The sequence below is a fragment of the Giraffa tippelskirchi genome, chromosome 1, assembly GCF_054371585.1.
Source record: "Giraffa tippelskirchi isolate mGirTip1 chromosome 1, T2T-mGirTip1v1.2.pri, whole genome shotgun sequence".
NCBI classification, from domain to species: domain Eukaryota; kingdom Metazoa; phylum Chordata; class Mammalia; order Artiodactyla; family Giraffidae; genus Giraffa; species Giraffa tippelskirchi.
Window position 1 is genome coordinate 110,256,756 of NC_137275.1, and position 16,433 is coordinate 110,273,188.

At 50.5% G+C, this 16,433-nt stretch overlaps 1 protein-coding gene and 1 long non-coding RNA gene across 2 annotated transcripts in view; one reads left to right on the top strand and one right to left on the bottom strand.

Moving 5' to 3' along the window:
- The window catches only part of LOC145505791 (uncharacterized), a 188,764-nt gene that overhangs the window by 124,374 nt on the left and 47,957 nt on the right, over positions 1–16,433 (bottom strand). Inside the window, exons 17-22 of the mRNA XM_081488689.1 lie at positions 16,189–16,412; positions 14,185–14,416; positions 7,737–7,958; positions 5,285–5,434; positions 2,335–2,558; positions 331–562 (exon numbers count right to left, since the gene is read on the bottom strand). Coding sequence (XP_081344815.1) covers positions 331–562; positions 2,335–2,558; positions 5,285–5,434; positions 7,737–7,958; positions 14,185–14,416; positions 16,189–16,412 — 1,284 coding nt within the window. The remainder of the gene's footprint in view (positions 1–330; positions 563–2,334; positions 2,559–5,284; positions 5,435–7,736; positions 7,959–14,184; positions 14,417–16,188; positions 16,413–16,433) is intronic.
- Positions 8,953–14,814, top strand: LOC145507036 (uncharacterized). Its single transcript, XR_014054521.1, has 2 exons — positions 8,953–9,527; positions 11,906–14,814. It is a non-coding gene; the product is annotated as an uncharacterized LOC145507036 (long non-coding RNA).

The window sequence follows — 16,433 nt, forward strand, 5'->3', positions numbered from 1 at the left end:
CTTTCACAAGGCTGTCTACTCGGTGACAACAGCAACTTCCCTGCACCTGCTGTGTCCAGCACAGGCCGGGCCCAACGTTACAGAGGCAGGCCCTGGCTGAGTTCATGATGACGTGCTAAGCCGGTGGTCCAAATATCAAGACTAATTTGTTGCTGTGCGAGTATGGAATGATTAAAGACTAGGCAGTTTTTAAAAATCTTAGACCTCTAAGCGTAGCAAATGTACCTGAGTTTCTTCTGGGTAAAAACAGAAAAAACAAAAAACAAACAAACAAAAAAGAAAGCCAGTGTGCTGGGGGAGGGACGTGGCAGGGAGGAGGCAGACACATACCAGAGTCTTGATGTCCCGCTGGTCTACTTTCCGCGCCGAGCTGTGCCGCCTCCTTGGGGGCTTGGCGCGCCCACTGCTGGGCGGGCAGGAGCTGGCGAGCGAGGAGGCGGGACACAGGTTGAGGGAGCTCGAGGATTTACAACAACGAAGGTTGCCTAAGCTCCCCTTGCCCACCCTGCTCTCAGTATCCTCGGCCCGCTGCTCCGTGTTCTCCTTCTCTTCTTCGATCAACCTAAAATAGAATAAAACCCGTCACCTGCCTTTGTCAGCAGAGGAACGTGTCTGGACAACAAATGTGGGCTTGCATTCTGTGTCACGATTAGCATATTCCAGGAACAGTTGCTCAATTAACATCTCAGCAAAAAGGTTCAACTTTCCCTCTTTTCAATATTCTCAAACTTAGAATAACTTATCCTTGAGTCTTACAAAGTGGCCCCTGATCATTCTCGTTTGATTTGACTGGTTTACTCTAACATTCTGACGGGGCCTGGGTGGCGCCTCTCTCCCTGTGAGGAGATAACCTGAAGTTGACAACCTTTACCTTCCCTGCTCTCAGGGCAGAGATGCACGGCAGTGCCTCAAGTCTATTCCGCTGGGAATCAGGAACTCTGTACAATCAAAACAGTGAGCCACGAACAAGCTGGAGTTTCTAAACACAAGTCTCTAGACCAGATGAAGTGCTGAATTGATTTTTTTATTTTTTAGGTTGTCTATGTACAAATGCATCACTTGATGAAGTTCTCCACCAGCTTTGTGTGAGTTTCTGGACTCATGTCAATGTGCTGCATTAACCTAGAATTCACAGTTACTGCTCTTCTCCCCTAATGTCTCGCGGATGATGTTATATAGCAGTTTAAATATTCGATTATGCATATAACATGATTTTCAAAATAAAATACAAGATTCTCGCAGGTCGTCACCTCTCCAGTTTCACTTCTCCTTATACACCCTGAAAGTTTTTCACTGTTGATAACAAGTTGATGGAAAGAATTTACCATTTACCTCAAGTCAACATGTTACCTAAGGAAAAATCACTTTTACCTGACAACATGCTGTAAAAATAAACATATTAATATGTAACCGTTCCGTATTTCCTGGGGGAGGGGGAAAGACAATCTTTCTGAGCTGTCTGTGCTCAAACACGGCCCACAAAGCAGTCTGTCTCAGCGTCAAACGTGCAGGCGGCACCACCTGCGTTTGCTGGTTGTGCCCTTCACCCCTGCCTTTCCCCCGGGCCCCCCGCACTCGGCTGACAGGAACGGGCACCTCGGCCTGGGCTGACGTGACAAGAACAGTCTGAGCAGCAGCTCTGCCAGGTCCTGTGCAGGGTCACCGGCCTGTGGCCACTCTGAACGTGGACAAGGGACAGGAGGCAGAGCTGTGCGGGTGCGGCACCAGGCTGGCCTCGGGGCCCCCAGCCACCTGGCCGCACCCAGACCCAAGGCCCCTGCTCGCCATGAGGCGGGCCTTTGGATTCTATCCCGTTTGTAAACTGTTATAACAGCCCAGACGGTGTCTACAGAAAACATCTCACAGACACTGATGAGTTGAGAAGAACTCAAACACATGTCCTTGGACCACTGTCGTACAACAAGCCAATCTTCACACTGTATTAAGTTCAAAAGGAAAATGCAGATCTGAGGGGGAATTTGCCACCCCAAAACCCCAGCTTTTCTGTTTCAGGTGGCTTTTCACCAGAATGTGGGAGGCTCCGAGGGACACACGAGGGCGAACCTTCAGTGCTGGAGGGTGCACGGGCCGCAGGGGACACTGTCACGGCACCTCACCCACCTTGGGGCTCAGAGCTGGTGGGGGGACACCCCACAACGCCCCCCACAGCCCTGGCTGACTGAGCTCTATAATCAAGGGCAATCTCAGAACTGAAAATTCTTGAAGCAGACTTGAAGTCAGTTTCCTTACTATGGAACACTCAGCCTTCTCTAAGGAGAAGACAGCTCCTCAGAGAAGCCGAGTTTCTGGGGAGCTCGGCTCGGGCTCACCCACCGGATCTCTTCGTTGATGGTGTCCAGCTGCTCCTGAAGCATCACAGTCAGAGTCTCGGCATCGCCCTGCCCGCTGGGCGACAGCAGAGCGGCCGAGCTGAAGAGGGTGGCCCTGTCGCCCCCGCCGTCAGACAAGTCTGCGTCACTCTCGAACGCCTGGGCCACGTTGGCCGGCACGCTGGCTTGCTGCGCGCGCTCCCAGTCCTTTTCCTTCAGGGTCTGCACCTGGGCACGAGAGGACCACGTCTCGTCAGCGACATTCAGGGCAGCTCAAGTCTATCAGGAACTGAACACAAGTTTACATGGAAGCCCCAACTGTGGATAAACGGGCCATGCTTATGAGACACTGCCATCTCTTAAGCGAGCAGTACTGAAGAAACAGGCAGGAGGAGAATCCACTTCCTAGATGGCCTGGTGACATTCAGGTCTTAGCGTGGATGGGAGGCAATCCTATGAGGTTATTCACAAGGGTGGGCCGATGGAGTCAGAGACAAAGTCCGAAAATTACAACAATACATCTGTGCCTCCATCAGCCAGGCTGAAGGAAAATAAGAAAAAGAAATCCTTCAGCTCCGCAGCCTCTGGGTCCACCTCAGCGGTCACCACTTGTGTTACTCACCGAGGAGCGCCATCCTCGCAGGTCCCCAGCCCTCCGTTTTCCAGGCTGGTCTGAACACGCACAGACAGGCGCAAGCAGGGCCAGCAGGGCTGGGAGGGCCAGCCCCCCGCGGGGCTCCTCCCGGGGCGCAGGCCCGCGGGCTGTTCTGGGGGACGGCCCCTCACACCGCAAGGCGGCTCTGTCACCAGAGACGTGCGGGAGAGGGCCTGCTGGGCTCCGAGCCGCCCTCCAGCTCTCACACCTCACACCCTTCTCTCTGGCACATCTCCCCCCGGCCCACTCTCACCCAGGTCCTGCCTTCTTTCCCAGACGTGACCTCAAAGCAGCCGAGGGGCAGCCTCGAGGTGCTGGCTTGCTGGCTCCCTGTCCCCCGTGGCCAGCGCCCTCGCCCCTGTCTTCGTCACGACCCCTCCCCAGGGCTGGGCCACCCCCTGCACTGGCTCCAGGACCACCTGCCATCATTCCTGCTCCTCTCCAGCGAACCAGCTGCATATGGCTTCACCCCCATCAGCTCAGCCAGCACGTCCTCTCCCTTCTCTCACCTTAAAATCGCACAAAGGGAACCAGCAGATTCCTCCTCCAGGGCTCCCTGCAGCGCCCACTGAGGGTCTCTGAGAGCTCCCTGGGAGAGGCCTCTACTGTCCCCCTCCCCGCCCAGTCTCCAGCTCTCTGCAAGCAGGCGGTGTGCCCCGCTCGCAGGGCAGCTCCCAGGGAGCTCTGAGGAACCCATGTTACCAAGCCCCCTCCTCTCCTTGCCCTCCCCCCACCCCAAGCATGTCTCTCCCTGGGCACCAGGCCCCGCCCTCCCTGGGGTTACTAGTCAGTCCCTTGCGCCCCTTCTCAACCTTGGAATGCGAGGCACCCCACAGCTCTACCCTTGCACCCCCTATCTCTCCACGGGCACCTGCCTGGTGACTTTACCTTGTCTGTGCCTTTAAACACCATCTGTATGCCCACGACCCAAGTCCACCTTGAGCTGAGTGAGGCCTCTCCTGGATCCAGGCCGGAACACTCAGCTGCTGACCTCACAGGTCCCCTGGACACCCCATGGGCTCATCCACCTCAACAGGGCTGAGGCCCGTCTCTTAGCTCCCTGCCCTGACAGCCCTCCTCAGCTCAGGAAACAGGCTCTGGCCTCGAGCTGCTCAGGCCTGAGCCCGGGGTCCTCCCTGATGCGGCCCTCTCTCTCCCTTATCTCCGCTTGTTGACACGACCCTTGATCTATCTCCGAGTGGCTACTTCTCTTCCGGCCTCCGGGTCTCTGTTCCAGGTCACCCTCCTGGTGTCACCTCGCTGGCCACCCTGTTCACACACGATCGTCCCCCCTCCTCTTAGACAACTCGGGCACTCTGGTCTCCTTCCCCTGCTCATTACTGTCCGACAGGCTGCGTGGGTTTAAAAACGGGTCCACAAATTCTTCCATCCTCCTCCCTTCAAGAGGCAGAGGGGGCAACTCCTGCTCAGCCCCTGAGCGAGGCAGGACTTCGCAGCTCACTCTCGCAAACAGAACTGAAGGTGTGCGGCTTCCGAGACCGGGGCGCGAAAGGCCCCGGGCTACATCCCGCGCTCTCGCTCTCAGAGGGTGTTCTGAGGAAAGCCAGGCCATGAAGAGGTCCACACGGCAGGGACCTGGGCCTGTCCCCACCAGCCAGGTGAGTCTGAAAGCCTGCCATCCAGCCCTGGGGGGCCTTCCCATGTTTGCGTCCTCAGGAGGCCCTGAACCAGGCCCACCTGCTGCAAAGCACAGAAACTGGACTGTGACCTGCTCACTGGGAAGTCACTAAGCTTTGCAGTGATTTGTTACATGGCAGTGGATAAAGAACGCACACGGTTTTTAATTCACTGCTGGAGTCCTAGTTCTGACGATGTCTGGCCCAAACTAGCTGCTCACTGAACATGGCAGCTCAAAACACAGACATGTATGAAAAATTACATGCCATAAATGAGGCGAAAATACAAAGGTACTTAAACTTCCAATGAGAATTCTTCTCACTATAAAATGATGGGTATGTGTATCCATTTACTCGCAGGATGATTTCAATCAAAACGGTGCTAATTAGTACTGTGCTGGGCCTCACAGTAGGCCACAAGTTATCAAAATTGGTTCTTTTAAGAAAAAAAAGCATGCCTTAAAAGGAAACTCGTAGCCAGAAAAAGGAAAATGGGAAGACATAAAGCGATCTATCAACGCTTTGTTCCAAAACCATTTCAGGACCACAGTGTGAGGGGGCAGGTGCCTTACAACGTGGGAGTCACATGAAAAGGTGTTTACCTTCCTTCCTCAGGAATTCACCACTATAAAAGTCAGACACAGTTCAGTAAAAGCCGTTACCTGTCGATGCATAGAATCCTTATCTGCGATTTCATTTTCAAGTTTATCATTGAGGTCGTCGTGCACAGAGGTGGCTTCGCGCTGGGCGGCAAGGTAGCATCTCTCAAGGGTAGTGATTCGCACCTCCACGTCCGTGTTCTGGACCATGGCCTACACCGGGCATTGCAGAGTAGAAAAGGTAAGTCATTATCATGGAACATTCCGATACACGTACGCGTGAAAAAGTTGGACTAAATCCTAAGTTTCAACTCAAAAATAAAGTTAGCGTCCTCAAAATTAAAGTCCTAGACACGGCAGTTTCCTCGGACGTGAGCAAAAACGTGCCTACTTAAAATGTCACATTTGCCACGATTGGCACCCATATGTCTGTATTAACGTTCTGTCTGGCCACTCGGTTTCCCAAGCTTCTCTTCAACATAATCAACCCAAACAGCAAAGAGTATACTAAACTACCCTGTTATTGCATGAATTCCAGGAGGAATGGTATCTGGCATGAAGTCACGACCTCTGTCTGCTACACCACACAGGCGGACTGGATCCACAAGAGGGAGGGACCTTCGACAGATCCAACAGGGACCTCTGAGGCTCGTTTCCTCGGGTAAAAGTCGGAAAACTCTCATGCAATTTCCTCAGAATTCAAGTAATAGTAATGAGTGGAAACAGAAGTCAAAGTTTAACACAACTGGAAGCAGCCTTCTCAAGCCTAATTCTTCTAAAGCAGACTTACACCACATGTATGAAAGGGTCAAACCAGGACCAGAACTTGCTGCTGGTGCAACTCCCGTCCGCCAGGTCAAAATCCACTGCAGGTCCCTCCGTAGTCGACTACTAAGTAACCAATGTGGGCAAAGGCCTGACATTAAAAGTGAAAGGTCTCAAGGCCGCTTTTCCCAGAATTCTCTACATATTGAACTCTGCCACCTAATCTCCTCCTGTTGCCAAAGAGTAGTGGGAAAAGGTTATACAAGCGTGCAAATATTCTGTTTTGAGTTCTCACCTTGAGCTCTCACAGAGAATTACTCACACCAAGCTACTAAACAAGGACACCTGCTGTAGCACATGTCGGAGGGGTTCTGTCTGAGACGGTCTCACGGGGGAGGGGTGGGGCAGGGTGGGCGCTGTCTGCCTGCCTACAAAGGAGAGGTGAGGCTCACAGGAGGAGGCCCGAACCCTCAGCACTCTTCTCTTTTCACAATGACCGTTAGGCAGTTTCTCATCAATCATGACAGCCGCAGACACGACCACCAGAAACATCATGACTCTACATGGTTACACAGCACGGGCCTGAGGCTCTGAGGGTGAGCAAACGCCACTCGACCTGTCTGACCGCCGGTATCAATGTCACACATCCCCTCAAGGAGCAGAACCTCAGAAAACTAGAGAAGACGGCCAGGCAAGCTGCCTCAGCAGGGGCCACACAGCGGGCTCCCATCTCTCCGAGAGAACGGGCTCCACAGACGTCACCAGACTCGCCTGAGTGAACCCGAAGGAAATTTCAGCATCATCAGGTATACATTCGACAGGCAGGTGGGGGGGATGAACTGGGAGACTGGGGTTGACGTATGTACACTACTGAGACTATGCGTAAAGTCAACAACGAGTAAGGACCTACTCTACAGCACAGGGCAGTCTACTCAGGGCTCTGTGGTGAAGTAAATGGGTAGGAAATCTAAAAAGAGGGATATATGTAGACACACACACACGTATATATATATATATATATATATATATATATATATATATAAATATAAATATAAATATAAATATAAATATATATATATATATGACGGATTCACTTTGCTGTACAGCAGACATTGACACAGCAGTGTAAAGCAACTGCTAACTGCTAAGTCGCTTCGGTCGTGTCCGACTCTGTGCGACCCCACAGACGGTAGCCCACCAGGCTCCCCTGTCCCTGGGATTCTCCAGGCAAGAATACTGGAGTGGGTTGCCATTTCCTTCTCCAGTGTATCAAAGGGAAAAGTGAAAGTGAAGTCGCTCAGTTGTGTCCGACTCTTAGCGACCCCATGGACTGTAGCCTACCAGGCTCCTCCATCCATGGGATTTTCCAGGCAAGAGTACTGGAGTGGGGTACCATTGCCTTCTCCAAGAAAAAGGAAAGCAACTAGACTCCAATAAATGAATGAATGGATGAATGAATTTTTCAAAGAGGAACACACTGGGCACCCTAGAACTTGTAGAAATGAGGAGTCCACACCCAGGGTGAGCACAGCGCTAGGGATGCCCTCGTGTTGCTCCACTGCCAATGGACCGCCTGGACCAGGCCTCTTCTACCCCAGAGATCTCGACGCAGAGGCGGGGAGGCCGCCAGTCGCGGTCTCGCCAGCGCTCTGTGCTCCTACTCACGCAGCCATCCCAAAGCTCAGATCAGCCGGAGAACAAGGGACCCACATTCCACCTCAGGACAACAGACACGTCCGCTGTCACTCACTTCGCGGACATCCCGCTGTGGTTGTCTGTTCGCTTCCTCGGACGCGAGGAGCTCCTTCCTGGCCGTGTCCGGGTCCTCCTCCGGCTCTCTCACGTAGGCAGAGAGGTTTGCCAGGCACTCCTTCGACTGGCTCTGCTCCCCTGACTGCCTCTCGATGACCTCCTGGAGCTCGATCACCTTAGCCAGGTCTTCCTCGTGGCTTGGGGAGCCGTCGGAGGATCTCTAAGGGGGAAAGGAAGCCTTAGACAGACAGCCTTGTTTTGGGAGGGAGGGAACACAGCATTTCCGGGCAATCGGTGAGGTCAAAACTTTCTTCTGCACTCTGGGAGCTCACACGACCCTCACGGCCACTCAGATCTACATGGTGCATTGCTGACAGGTCCCAACAGCCCCGCACAGACTGGATGGTAAGGCGAGAACCAGACAGAGAGCGAGACCGAGGACTTGCCTTTCCATTGGTGCTTGGCATGTTTACTTGCTCGGGATTTACATCAAGCACCCCGTCCGTTAGTAGCTTTCCCCAGTTATTCTGCTCTTTAAGAATCATCTGCTAAACGTGAAGTCCACCGGACTTTAGGAAGCATCACTACGAACAAAGCTAGTGGAGCTGATGGAATTCCAGCTGAGCTATCTCAAATCCTGAAAGATGATGCTGTGAAAGTGCTATATTCAATATGCCAGCAAATATGGAAAACTCAGCGGTGGCCACAGGACTGGAAATGGTCAGTTTTCATCCCAATCCCAAAGAAAGGCAATGCCAAAGAATGCTCAAACTACCGCACAATGGCACTCATCTCACGTGCTAGTAAAGTAATGCTTAAAATTCTCTAAGCCAGGCTTCAGCGATAGGTGAACCGTGAACTTCCAGATGTTCAAGCTGATTTTAGAAAAGGCAGAGGAACCAGAGATCAAATTGCCAATATCTGCTGGATCATCGAAAAAGCAAGAGAGTTCCCGAAAAACATCGATTTCTGCTTTATGGACTATGCCAAACAAAGCCTTTGACTGTGTGGATCACAATCAACTGTGGAAAATTCTGAGAGAGATGGGAATACCAGACCATCTGACCTGTCTCTTGGGAAACCTGTACGCAGGTCAGGAAGCAACAGTTAGAACTGGACATGGAACAACAGACTGGTTCCAAATAGGAAAACGAGGACGTCAAGGCTGTGTGTCCTTGTCACCCTGCTTATTTAACTTAGACGCAGGGTACATCATGAGAGACGCTGGGCTGGAAGAAACACAAGCTGGAATCGAGACTGCCGGGAGAAACATCAATAACCTCAGATATGCAGATGACACCACCCTTACGGCAGAAAGTGGAAAAGAACTAAAGAGCCTCTTGATGAAAGTGAAAGAGGAGAGTGAAAAAGTTGGCTTAAAGCTCAACGTTCAGAAAACTAAGATCATGGCATCAGGTCCCATCACCTCATGGGAAATAGATGGGGAAACTGTGGAAACAGTGTCAGACTTTATGTTTGGGGGCTCCAAAATCACTGCTGATGGTGACTGCAGCCACGAAACTGAAAGACGCTTACGCCTTGGAAGGAAGGTTTTGGCCAACTTAGATGGCATATTTAAAAGCAGAGACACTACTTTGCCAACAAAAGTCCGTCTAGTCAAGGCTATGGTTTTTCCAGTGGTCGTGTATGGATGTGAGAGTCGGACGGTGAAGAAAGCTGAGCGCCACAGAACTGATGCCTTTGAACTGTGGTGTGGGAGAAGACTCTTGAGAGTCCCTTGGAGTGCAAGGAGATCCGAACAGTCCATCCTAAAGGGGATCAATCCTGGGTGTTCATTGGAAGGACTGATGTTGAAGCTGAAACTCCAACACTTTGGCCACCTCATGCGAAGAGCTGACTCATTGGAAAAGACCCTAATGCTGGGAAGGATTGAGGGCAGGAGGAGAAGGGGACGACAGAGGATGAGATGGCTGGATGGCATCACTGACTCGATGGACATGGGTTTGGGTGGACTCCGGGAGCTGGTGACGGACAGGGAGGCCTGGCGTGCTGCGATTCATGGGGTTGCAAAGATTCGGACACGACTGAGCGACTGAACTCAACTGAAGTCTTCACTAAGAGATACTCTTCTATCAATCTCGAGGGGAGGGAGATGGGAGGGAGGTTCGAAAGGGAGGGGATATATGTGTACCTATGCCTGATTTTTCCTGCGATTTGACAGACAAGAACAAAATTCTGTAAAGCAATTATCCTTCAATTAAAAAATAAGCTAATTGAAAAAAAAAAAAAAGATCTCTCCTGGACGCCCAGCTTTTCCGCTGGTCCTGGGTCTGAGGACAGGAAACAGTGGTGGCAACAGTGTGGGGAACAGATAAACCCCTTCAGGGTCCAGACAGGTCTCACTTATACATGTGGGCGTGTGGTTCAGCCAGGGGAGGTTTTAGGAAGCATGCATGGAAAGTATTTTTATAAACAATGAGTGCGTCGTTTTAACCAACTAACCTGTGGCTTTGTAATGGGATTCTGTAAAGAATACTGATCCACTGCAGCTCCACAGGAGCTTGGTGACAACAAAGTGACTTACTGCAAAATACAGCTGAACTCGTTTAACAGCAGCTGGATAAACTGTGCACTCTCCCCTGATCTCTAACAACTACCCTCAGACAACAGAAGGCTACAAAAGCTAGAAATTATCCACATGGAACTGAAGAGGGATCAATCTCAAATTCAAGTTAAAAGAAGCATTTATAAAAATCAGAAAACAACAAAGAACAGAGCAGGGAAGTGACACACCTGGGCTGACTAGGACTGAATGCAGACAAACACCTGCCTCAAAGTCAGGGACCACGGCCAGGCCCTTCCCCCGGGCCTTGTCCTGAGAAAGGCCTCTGGGTCCCCAGCCTGGCACCCTCCGCCAGGATGGGAGCCCGCCCCACGGGTGCCCACGTGAGTCGGATGGGCAGTACCGTGTCCTCATTTAACAGGAGGGCAAAGCAGGCCACAAAGCGGGCAAGCGGCACACCCAGGTCACCAACCTCAGGGTGACGGAGCTACTCTGCTGTGCCCGGCAGAAGGGTTCCTGGGCACTGAGCTGCCTGAACCGGAGCGCGGCTGCCCAAGTCCTGTGGGAAGGCCCCAGGAGTGCTCCATCAGCGGGCTGGGAGCAGGAGAGGGACAAGGAAGGCCAGCCCTCGGGCCACTGGACTCCAACAACAGGGGCTCATCCAAGTGACCCGAGGGGAGAGGCAGCGAGCTCCCTCCTGAGGCTCCCTCCATCAGGGTTGCTGTGATGGACAGGAGGGCCTCTGGAGGAAAGCGGGATGGACGGCACCACGGTTAAGTGTCCAGGCTCTGATCAGACCAGTCTGCACCGCACCGCTGGGTATGCGAGCCTGGGCACGGTGCCCGGCCTCTCTAAGCCTCAGTGTCCATATCTGCTGAATGGGGATAACAGCAGCCTGGACCTCACCTGGGTGTCTGCGGGATTAGATGACGGGCTCAGAAAGCACTGGACACGGTGCCTGGCACACAGAGTCTCCTGCACACTGCTACCCACCGTCATTAAATTGGCTTCCCCCAAATCTAATATCTATGGCTCTGATTCAGTCATTTCTTTTAAGAAAACACTACGTGGAAATTCCATGGTGGTCCAGAGGTGAGGACTTGGCACTTTCACTTTCACACCGGTCTGATCCCTGGTTGGGGAACTAACATCCCATTAGCTGTGCAGTATGGCCAAAAAAATAAGTAAAGAAAATTTTAAAAATAATAAATACTACTATGTCTATTATAAATAAGCATGAGATGATTAGAAGGCAAACAAGTGGGAGAAAGGCAAACTGTTACAATTGTCCCAACCAATGACCTATTTCCAACAGAACCATCAGTTCAGTTCAGTTCAGTTCAGTTCCGTTCCGTTCAGTCGCTCAGTCGTGTCTGACTCTTTGCGACCCCATGAATTGTAGCACGCCAGGCCTCCCTGTCCATCACTAACTCCCGGAGTCCACCCAAACCCATGTCCATCGAGTCAGTGATGCCATCCAGCCATCTCATCCTCTATTGTCCCCTTCTCCTCCTGCCCCCAATCCTACCCAGCATTAGGGTCTTTTCCAATGAGTCAACTCTTCGCGTGAGGTGGCCAAAGTACTGGAGTTTCAGCTTCAAAATCAGTCCTTCCAATGAACACCCAGGATTGATCTCCTTTAGGATGGATTGATTGCATCATCAGCATATTTTAAGTGGTGGGCGAGTTTCATTACTTCTATTAAAATGTCAATCATCCACCAGTACGTAACCACATAGTGTTCATTCACTAACACGATAAGGACTCTAATACTTCACAGAGAAACAAAGGCATGCTAAATTACTAAATAGTTTACCTTTCGACGATGCTTCCTTAACTCACTAGACTGATAGATGCATGCAAAGAAATGAAGAGAAACCAGATTTATTGCGACTTTGAAGCTAAAAATTCAAGAATCAATATAGGCAAAGACAGTAAAGCAAAAATGACGGCAAACATATAAGTGAGATGTAGATTTAGAGAACATGTAACTGGAAACAGAACAATTTGTTGGACCACATTAGTTAAATAAGCTATTCAAGATTTACTAGAGAAACACTATACATTATTCCTCAGGAAGATACAATTCTATTACAACATCATGATTTGTTAAAGCACAGCACTGTGTACAACAAAGGGCCTTAACAGTTGTCTGTTCTCAGCCAAACCTCTCTATAAGTTAGTTTCTCTTAATAAAAAAAACATGTTATACTTTAAAATAGTAATTTAACTGACGAGGAAGTTGCCGTAATACCTATTTTAACACTGAACAGATCTAACCACCTGTTGGACATTAATGTAAAATCGTTACCTAGAATTTGATTTCAAACTTCTGAAAATAAATTCATTAAAGCAGGTACCCTATGAAAATATGTAAGAATGAAAGCTAGCGTAACAGCAGGTGGAGTCTTCACATTTTATGAACCATAGAAGATACTTTGTAAAAGAGTCTCGTAGAGACATTAAGCATGCAAAAGCTGATGAGATTTACAGTCTCAAATACAAGCACCAACACAGAAAGGATGTTGTGTCAAAAGTCCATTAATTCTACACATAAGAGGATCATTTCTTCAGGTAAGCATAATCTCAGTTATGAATTACACAGGTTCTGTAGTGTATCATCCATCTACATTATGCTTGTAACTGCACAGTGATAACAATAATTCAAACTTAGTGCTATGGGGGAAAAACACCATTTAATGAGACATGAAGACAAAGCAGAAACCCGACTAAGGGGACACACGCTGTGGACCCCAGACTGCTATGACCAGAGCAAGTGGGAGGACGGGGGAGGGGAGATGGATGGGTAAACTACAGCCTCGGGGGGGTGCGGTTGTGGGAAGCTGGGGTCTGGATTGATGACAACGAAGCAGACAACAGGATGAGACAGGAAATCAAAACCAACGATGAAAGCAGACACACCGTCAGAGAACTCCAGCAACAAGAAAAAATATACAGAACTGTTCTTTTACAAATACTCGGAAAGAAATCAAGCATGAAACCACAGAGAAATCGTCAAAGAATACACACTATCAACTAATTGGCCAGTGATGCATATTATAAAACCAATGTGTCAAAAGACCACAAAATAGACCAGTTATCACTTCACATGCTGCTAAAATGATTCACAGTTAATTTAATTATATGCTGACTAACAATGCAGCTAACATGAAATGGGTGGTAACAAAAAAAGTGATAATACAAGTGCAGTTACAAAGCAGAGTGTTGTAGACATGATTTCACAGGGTAAACAGCAATGCGCTCAGGAAACCTAAGCTAAACATGGAAGAAAGCAGGAACATGCGCTTCAGAGCTGCACACTCTGTCACCAAAAGCCCTAGGTCGTCATCCCATTTTTAGACTCAGAAGAGTGAGGAAGCCCAACTTCTTCCCTGGGGCCCTGGGGCACCAGGCTTTTAACCTGGTTTCACACCCAGAGCTGGCCTGAGCGTGCAGCCAGGTCCAGCAGCAAGCAGACCAGTTTAGATTCTTGGTTTTGTTCCCACCGCATGGCCTGCAGCCTGCAGCCAGGTATCCCCAATGAAAAATGTGCTGCGTGGGTCTCACACGCCAGGAGAGCTGCCTATGGTTACTTTCACAAGGCTGTCTACTCGGTGACAACAGCAACTTCCCTGCACCTGCTGTGTCCAGCACAGGCCGGGCCCAACGTTACAGAGGCAGGCCCTGGCTGAGTTCATGATGACGTGCTAAGCCGGTGGTCCAAATATCAAGACTAATTTGTTGCTGTGCGAGTATGGAATGATTAAAGACTAGGCAGTTTTTAAAAATCTTAGACCTCTAAGCGTAGCAAATGTACCTGAGTTTCTTCTGGGTAAAAACAGAAAAAACAAAAAACAAACAAACAAAAAAGAAAGCCAGTGTGCTGGGGGAGGGACGTGGCAGGGAGGAGGCAGACACATACCAGAGTCTTGATGTCCCGCTGGTCTACTTTCCGCGCCGAGCTGTGCCGCCTCCTTGGGGGCTTGGCGCGCCCACTGCTGGGCGGGCAGGAGCTGGCGAGCGAGGAGGCGGGACACAGGTTGAGGGAGCTCGAGGATTTACAACAACGAAGGTTGCCTAAGCTCCCCTTGCCCACCCTGCTCTCAGTATCCTCGGCCCGCTGCTCCGTGTTCTCCTTCTCTTCTTCGATCAACCTAAAATAGAATAAAACCCGTCACCTGCCTTTGTCAGCAGAGGAACGTGTCTGGACAACAAATGTGGGCTTGCATTCTGTGTCACGATTAGCATATTCCAGGAACAGTTGCTCAATTAACATCTCAGCAAAAAGGTTCAACTTTCCCTCTTTTCAATATTCTCAAACTTAGAATAACTTATCCTTGAGTCTTACAAAGTGGCCCCTGATCATTCTCGTTTGATTTGACTGGTTTACTCTAACATTCTGACGGGGCCTGGGTGGCGCCTCTCTCCCTGTGAGGAGATAACCTGAAGTTGACAACCTTTACCTTCCCTGCTCTCAGGGCAGAGATGCACGGCAGTGCCTCAAGTCTATTCCGCTGGGAATCAGGAACTCTGTACAATCAAAACAGTGAGCCACGAACAAGCTGGAGTTTCTAAACACAAGTCTCTAGACCAGATGAAGTGCTGAATTGATTTTTTTATTTTTTAGGTTGTCTATGTACAAATGCATCACTTGATGAAGTTCTCCACCAGCTTTGTGTGAGTTTCTGGACTCATGTCAATGTGCTGCATTAACCTAGAATTCACAGTTACTGCTCTTCTCCCCTAATGTCTCGCGGATGATGTTATATAGCAGTTTAAATATTCGATTATGCATATAACATGATTTTCAAAATAAAATACAAGATTCTCGCAGGTCGTCACCTCTCCAGTTTCACTTCTCCTTATACACCCTGAAAGTTTTTCACTGTTGATAACAAGTTGATGGAAAGAATTTACCATTTACCTCAAGTCAACATGTTACCTAAGGAAAAATCACTTTTACCTGACAACATGCTGTAAAAATAAACATATTAATATGTAACCGTTCCGTATTTCCTGGGGGAGGGGGAAAGACAATCTTTCTGAGCTGTCTGTGCTCAAACACGGCCCACAAAGCAGTCTGTCTCAGCGTCAAACGTGCAGGCGGCACCACCTGCGTTTGCTGGTTGTGCCCTTCACCCCTGCCTTTCCCCCGGGCCCCCCGCACTCGGCTGACAGGAACGGGCACCTCGGCCTGGGCTGACGTGACAAGAACAGTCTGAGCAGCAGCTCTGCCAGGTCCTGTGCAGGGTCACCGGCCTGTGGCCACTCTGAACGTGGACAAGGGACAGGAGGCAGAGCTGTGCGGGTGCGGCACCAGGCTGGCCTCGGGGCCCCCAGCCACCTGGCCGCACCCAGACCCAAGGCCCCTGCTCGCCATGAGGCGGGCCTTTGGATTCTATCCCGTTTGTAAACTGTTATAACAGCCCAGACGGTGTCTACAGAAAACATCTCACAGACACTGATGAGTTGAGAAGAACTCAAACACATGTCCTTGGACCACTGTCGTACAACAAGCCAATCTTCACACTGTATTAAGTTCAAAAGGAAAATGCAGATCTGAGGGGGAATTTGCCACCCCAAAACCCCAGCTTTTCTGTTTCAGGTGGCTTTTCACCAGAATGTGGGAGGCTCCGAGGGACACACGAGGGCGAACCTTCAGTGCTGGAGGGTGCACGGGCCGCAGGGGACACTGTCACGGCACCTCACCCACCTTGGGGCTCAGAGCTGGTGGGGGGACACCCCACAACGCCCCCCACAGCCCTGGCTGACTGAGCTCTATAATCAAGGGCAATCTCAGAACTGAAAATTCTTGAAGCAGACTTGAAGTCAGTTTCCTTACTATGGAACACTCAGCCTTCTCTAAGGAGAAGACAGCTCCTCAGAGAAGCCGAGTTTCTGGGGAGCTCGGCTCGGGCTCACCCACCGGATCTCTTCGTTGATGGTGTCCAGCTGCTCCTGAAGCATCACAGTCAGAGTCTCGGCATCGCCCTGCCCGCTGGGCGACAGCAGAGCGGCCGAGCTGAAGAGGGTGGCCCTGTCGCCCCCGCCGTCAGACAAGTCTGCGTCACTCTCGAACGCCTGGGCCACGTTGGCCGGCACGCTGGCTTGCTGCGCGCGCTCCCAGTCCTTTTCCTTCAGGGTCTGCACCTGGGCACGAGAGGACCACGT